The sequence below is a fragment of the Scardinius erythrophthalmus genome (assembly GCF_964197995.2).
Source record: "Scardinius erythrophthalmus genome assembly, chromosome: 20".
Classification (NCBI taxonomy): domain Eukaryota; kingdom Metazoa; phylum Chordata; class Actinopteri; order Cypriniformes; family Leuciscidae; genus Scardinius; species Scardinius erythrophthalmus.
Window position 1 is genome coordinate 17,976,232 of NC_138240.1, and position 6,931 is coordinate 17,983,162.

General features: G+C 36.9%; 1 protein-coding gene across 1 annotated transcript; it reads right to left on the reverse strand.

Moving 5' to 3' along the window:
* Window positions 1-541: 541 nt before the first annotated feature.
* On the reverse strand, window positions 542-2,809 carry gstt1a (glutathione S-transferase theta 1a). The gene is made up of 5 exons (XM_081349862.1): window positions 2,629-2,809; window positions 1,609-1,696; window positions 1,369-1,519; window positions 1,005-1,181; window positions 542-926 (listed from the first exon to the last, which is right to left on the reverse strand). The coding sequence occupies exons 1-5, from the start codon at window positions 2,738-2,740 to the stop codon at window positions 726-728; spliced, it is 729 nt and encodes a 242-aa protein (XP_081205988.1). The 5' UTR covers window positions 2,741-2,809; the 3' UTR covers window positions 542-725.
* Between the last annotated feature and the right edge of the window lie 4,122 nt (window positions 2,810-6,931).

Genomic DNA, 6,931 nt, shown 5'->3' on the forward strand with positions numbered 1-6,931 from the left:
AAAGTTATTTTTGTCTTGGTGATCTAAATGTAGTTGTGAAAAATACCAATAAAATGTCTACGGACTGAAAGGATGAATACTGTTTGTGAACAACAGAGCACGGCCAAAGACTTGTACAGACATGTTTCACTCATATGACTCATATGTTACCGTATTCATACTGCAACTGCTGTTAGAAGATTAGGATTGCACATGCATATTGGCTAAACCATCCTGAAATCTATGCTTTTTAATTCTATTTGAGCATAAGAAACAACATTTTTGGGACAGTATACATGTCAGATGTTTTGCTGATTTGAAATGTGTAAATTTAAATGTGAGTTTGGCAAAGTTTTTTAGATTTATGCATTTCCCCATTTAAGTAGATACGAGTTGGCCTTGCATGCCCAAAATAACGGCCCGGAGGTGTTGCAAAAATGGCCATAGTGTGAAATGACTTACCTTGACAGGGATTTTAGCATGGCATTGCCAAAGGTCACGGGTTTGACTCCAAGGAAACACACTCTGATAAATGTATGAATGACTGTATAAATGCATAAATGTAGGTATCATTTTAATATAGTGTTTTTATTTTAAATACAGTGAATTTATTGATTTCGTTTTTGAATACAGTAACATTTTCTAATCCATATTTGATCTATAGTCCACCATATTACCGCAAAGTAACTTGATGAAAAATTAGAGTTTAAACATAAAACTAGACTAATAGACCATGCAAAACAGACTTAGTTAAACATTTTCTGTAGCTTTAGTTTGAGAAACTCAGGTAAGCCTTTTTTTTCAAAGGTTTGTGGCAATGCATCAACATTCATTATAACCTTATGGGCTTCATCGAAGACTTCCACACCAATCTCCTTCTTCACTCTGTCTCTCCAGGCAATCAGAGCAGGTCTGTCTTGAAACACATCTAGACCTGTACCGACCGGCTTCAAAACACACAAACAGAATTGGTCAGTATGTCATGTTTAGGTCAAGCATTAGGAAATCAAATGTACACAATGTACCTGCATCATCTCCACAATGGCTACAAGATCAGCCAGAGATATTTTCTCTCCAATTATGAAGGGTCTGCTCTGCAGAAACTTCTCCTCAAATGTCTTCAGAGACACATTGAGGTCCTCCACGGCAGCATCCATCTTCTCCTTGGGCACCGGGGCGCCTGTGACCACAGGTATGACCCCCTAGAATTGTTGGAAAATGTCAGTTACAGCCCAACATCTGATTCAGAAAGCATTTTGTCAAATATTACATATAGAGATGGTTGCATACTTGATAACTAGATCAGCAAAAAAAGAGGTTACATAGTCACAATTTACTCATTACACACAGACACAACAAGTGATCTAATCTTTAAGCAGCAAATCTTACCCTGAACCAGAAGACCTTTGACCCATGAGTTCTTATGTTTGTGTGCTGCCAGGAGAGAAACTCGTCGACTCGTGCACGCTTCTGCAGATCAGCTGGATACCAGTGGTCAGGAGTGTGGTGATTCGCTGCCAAGTACTGCAGTATGGCTATACTATATAAAGTATATAGGCTTAGGCTACTTAGTATTAGGAAATCTAAACATGTATCAAATGTTAAAAATCAAATTAACAACATATATACCTCTCTGTGAGAATGAAATCTCCGTCTTTGAGAACAGGAACTTTCCTTATGATGCTGACCTTGCCAAATTCATCTCCATATTGTTCACCTTTGTGCACAGAGAAAAACAAAACAAGATTTTGTATTGATGCCTATATAAAGCAGAACCTATACAAATCTATTTCATTGAAACCAAATGCTTTTGCATGCAAACTGGGATAAAATATTAACCTAAAAACATGCTTCATGTGCACGTGGTAGATTTTTCCCTAAACCTAACTATCTGGGGCGTCTCCAAATCGACACCAATACCTTAAACTGGGGCGCCTTTATACTCTAGCTCTTGCATCTTCAGTCGACAACTAGCCGAGTTTCTAACTAACTTGCTTTCCTAAACTCGCTTCCTGCGCAGGAATAAATCGACAAACAGACCTTAGCAAATGTCCTTAAAATGCTTTAATCACGGCCAGGAGATCTTCCCGAGCAGTTCTCAGGGAATCTCTCCCAAGAAGCAAGGCCGGAGGATCTCAGACAAATTCCATTGAGAATCCCACCGTAAAACACAGATACAACTGTGTTTTTATAGAATTGAGAAAACAAATAAGACTTACATGTCACTTTCAATATGATTGGTTCAACTGGTTCAAAAGCCCCAACCTTTTTCCTCTGTCACTGGCACAAGCAAACTCTGATTTTGTGATTAATTATCACAAGGTTTTGAGAACTAGTCATTTGTTTCACTTCCCCTTTCTGTTATTTATACACACATACACTCAAAGTCACAAGTTTTCCCAAAGAGTTTGGCCACATTAAAAGCATATGAATGTTACTCCTGCAAGAAAAACAAATGTTAGTTGATTAATTAAAGTTGATTAATTAAAATCCATCATAGGAAGCATCTAAATTAATTTCTTGTTGATAAGTCAAAAATATTCACTGTAGCCTACATCAACCTAAATACATTGTGTTAAAACAGCTTGCATCAAGATTGCAGTGCACAAATCCATAAAACAGCTAAATTAAAACAAAAATTAAAATCACCTGTAGATAAATCCACGGATTTGAATTCAAAGGGAATTTTATTTATCTTGGCAAATAGGAAGACTGAGCGACATGGCTGGGAATGCAGATCGAGATACAACTCCAGTGGCATTTTGGCTGTGATGTGTTTGTCCAAGAAGAAGAAGACGGGATTCGTCCGCGTCTAATCCTCATATGTTCTGTGTTTATGCTCCGCCCTCCAGGGGTCAGTAGTACAATGTTCTTGCGACACCTAAAATGAGGGTACCATGTTGTGGCTGTCTGCTTCGTTTATCTAATTGCTTGCTGCTATAGTTGTCATGATCAAAGACAAATGGCAGGAGCTGAGAAAAACTTGCATGTCATGAGGAATTTGCCTGAGATATGGTGAAGGGATGAGAGCGAGAGAGAGCTACTGTAACAAACTGTGAAGAAACTCAGGACAGCATATGTTTTACTTTAAATCAAGTTAATAAATAAGTTAAGCAATTTTCAACTTCAGCTGTCAAGTTGATTTTAGGCAACATCAATTTAAGGCAGCATTTTTTACATTGTGAAGAGAAGCTTCAAATATTGCTAATTCATGCACTTTTCCCACAAAGTAATGGTTAACTTGATTTTTGGAGTTTGGGGGTGTATGTCAATAAAGATTGCTGTAATAGGCCAAAGTCGAATCACATTCACCCCATCCAACAACTGTTCCTCACTTGAAAAATATCACAAAATAAAAGTGTTATTATAGAATGCTGAAAAAAAAAATGTAGACTGAATTTCACAAGCAAAACCTGTTAAGATTTCTTGTTTTGTGCATGCATTCCTCAAGAATCTCAAGTAATTAAATCATTTTTTTACCCCCAATGCATGAATTTTCTCATATTACTGTAATTTCAGCAAAGCAGATCAAAATCCATATATGCAGCTCTTTCATGCTTAGTGTTCTTTTTCTTTTAGAGGTGTCTTTCCAGCATCAAATGATTAAGTGTAACCTATAGAACACATTTAGGCCTACTACTTTAGACATAAGCTGAAAGCAGTTTGGAATAGCCTATGTAATTTTTTTATGTTATTTTTTCGGTTTTAGACATTTACTTTCTATATTTTATAAAAAACCCTCTCAAGTATCATTGAAAAAATTGTTGCCACATGATGGCGCAAAAACACTTCTAAAAAATAGACCCCAAAGAATGAATTAGTGGTGGATCATTCCAACACCTTGATGACTTTCTTTCTCCTTGGACAGAAAGTTGTGATTCATATTTAGTCTATTTATATATAAATTTGTCAAGCTCTAGAACAGGCTCCAGTATCAAGGCTGCTCTATAAAGTGTGGATGTAGCCTAATGCAAATGGCTCCACCATAACAACATTACTTTTACAAATAATTGGAATACTTTTTTTTTTTTACAATATTCTAAAACTCCCACAGTTTTAAAATCGGTTAAAGGAGAACTCCGGTCAATTTTAACATTGAGCTCATTTTTTTGTAAATTTGGAGTGCTGTCAATACAGAGAACAACGACAAAAATCGGTGTTGCCTACACCGTGTTATCCTCTTTTTAAAATTTGCACCCTGTTGACTTCAATGGGGCAAGTTTTAAACCTGCTTTTAGCCTCTTAACATCCTTGATGTGTCATTACAAGTGCACAGCTAATGTGAGTGATCACGGGTGAATCTGACTGCAGTAGATGTGAAAGATATTAAAAAAAATGATGTTATTTCAGCCAGCGCACATACCTGTATTTTCTTCCTGTTTTCAGTCGAAGTCCATAGTAATCGATTGTCGAGTTCACGCGCGTAATCATAGGTAACTAAACCTATGCGTGTGAACTCGACAATCGACTACTTTGGACTTAGACCAAAAACAGGATGTAAATACAGGTATGTGCGCTGGCTGAAATAACATCATTTTTATTAATATCTTTCACATCTACTGCAGTCAGATTCACCCGTGATCACTCTGAAGGAATCACTCACATTAGCTGTGCACTTGTAATGACACATCAAGGATGTTAAGAGGCTAAAAGCAGGTTTAAAACTTGCCCCATTAAAGTCAACAGGGTGCAAATTTTAAAAATAGAATAACTCGGTGTAGGCAACACCGATTTTTGTCGTTGTTCTCTGTATTGACAGCACTCCAAATGTACAAAAAAAATGAGCTCAATGTTAAAATTGACCGGAGTTCTCCTTTAAGATGTGAAAATCGTGTAGTGGGTCCCAGGACTAAATTAGACATCTCTGATTGGCCATTGCGTTTCAGAGATCAACAAATATGTCTTTGGCTACATTGCACACCATTGCAAAAACATGTTGTAAAAAGAAACAATGTTCTCCTTCTCCAGAGGTCGCAAACACAAATACGTGCTAACTTGACCAAATCTGTTTCGTCAATATGATATTATTACAGTATCAACTTAGGGTGCACTTGCTTTCATTTGGTGGTGCTTATAGCACCCTCAAGCACCCCCATTAACCCGGGCCTGCTCTAGTAACATCAAAGGATGTTACATGTTGAGGACTATAGGGATTGTTACTATCAGACACACATTAAATCACATAAACTGCTCAGAAAGGATAATCATATTTAGGCAGCTTCCTAAAACCATTATAGAGATTGATCTGAAATGACTTTGTGTTGAACATCCTCTCCTCAGACATTCAAGTGTGCTTTGGAGTTGACCTTCTCAGTGAGGTCATGGTTCGAGTGTGCAGTGTGGATTTTAAAAGGGTGGGTTCTTGTTGGTTCTGTGTTGTATTTCAGAGGGAATGTACAATAATGAGATGCATACACCACCCTTTGATAATGATACATTCACTGACACACCTTTACATCATATTACACTGCACAGATTTATTCTTAGGGAAATCACAAACCCAGATCCTTAGATAGCCTATTATTACTGTATTTAACTTGTATCGCAATCGTTTACGTGTTAGATCATCCACCACAGCCCCGTCAAACTCAAACGAGAAGTAAACAAAGAATGGTTGTGGTTTGGAATAACCAATATAATTGTTCTGAGGCCAATGGGTTTTTCCTGCGGAGGCTCCCAGCAAGACTTCACTCAAAATCTGGTTTGAATTTAAAGAGGCATGCGGTCCCAGATTATAGCAGATACACAGATAAGAACCAAAAGGTCTATGTAAAAGTCTTTCTGAGATTGTTTCTCCATGTTCTACTATTAATGGAAGACTGTATTAACATATTCACTTCTATTTATTGTGAGACAAGCAATGTTTGTGCTAGATTTGGTAACAATAAATGATGTATTTTCTAAAAAAAAAAAAACACAAAGAAAGACAAATTTTATGTCTCTACCTCTTCTATTCTTAAGAGATAGCAAGAAAATAAATAGCATATACATTGCTTCAAAACGTTTTGCTATTATTTCATATTTTGATGTAATTTGAATGAAAAATTATAATTTGATTATAGTGCATTCATCTTAATAAGCCTCAGAATTTTTCTAATTATAAATAAAAATAAACCCTTCCTTGTGACATTTCAGCCAGACTTCACAATAAAGTCCTATTAGTTAACATTAGTTAAAGGAGAACTCCGGTCAATTTTAACATTGAGCTCATTTTTTTGTACATTTGGAGTGCTGTCAATACAGAGAACAACGACAAAAATCGGTGTTGCCTACACCAAGTTATTCTATTTTTAAAATTTGCACCCTGTTGACTTCAATGGGGCAAGTACTAAACCTGCTTTTAGCCTCTTAACATCCTTGATGTGTCATTACAAGTGCACAGAAAATGTGAGTGATTCCTTCAGAGTGAACACGAGTGAATCTGACTGCAGTAGATGTGAAAGATATGTATAAAAATGATGTTATTTAAGCCAGCGCACATACCTGTGTTTACATCCTGTTTTCGGTTGAAGCCCAAAGTAGTCGATTGCCGAGTTCACGTGCATAGGTTTGGTTACCTATGATCACGCGCGTGAACTCGGCAATCGACTACTTTGGACTTCAACCGAAAACAGGATGTAAACACAGGTATTTGCGCTCGTGATCACTCTGAAGGAATCGCTCACATGTTCTGTGCACTTGCAATGACACATCAAGGATGTTAAGAGGCTAAAAGCAGGTTTAGTACTTGCCCCATTTAAGTCAACAGGGTGCAAATTTTAAAAATACAGTAACTCGGTGTAGGCAACGCCGATTTTTGTCGTTGTTCTCTGTATTGACAGCACTCCAAATGTACAAAAAAATGAGCTCAATGTTAAAATTGACCGGAGTTCTCCTTTAATGAATCATCTAATGAGTTGTTTAGCCTATATAATTAAATTAGCAATACATTTGTTACAGTATTTGTTAGTCT

What these genes read in the sequence shown, in the direction of transcription:
- gstt1a (XM_081349862.1), bottom strand. Translation starts at nt 2,740, where the DNA reads ATGCCACTGGAGTTGTATCTCGATCTGCATTCCCAGCCATGTCGCTCA. An exon ending in GATTTCATTCTCACAGAGAG is followed by an intron (nt 1,520 to 1,608) that starts GTATATATGTTG and finishes TACTTTATATAG; the next exon opens with TATAGCCATACTGCAGTACT. An exon ending in CAAAGGTCTTCTGGTTCAGG is followed by an intron (nt 1,182 to 1,368) that starts GTAAGATTTGCT and finishes CAACAATTCTAG; the next exon opens with GGGGTCATACCTGTGGTCAC.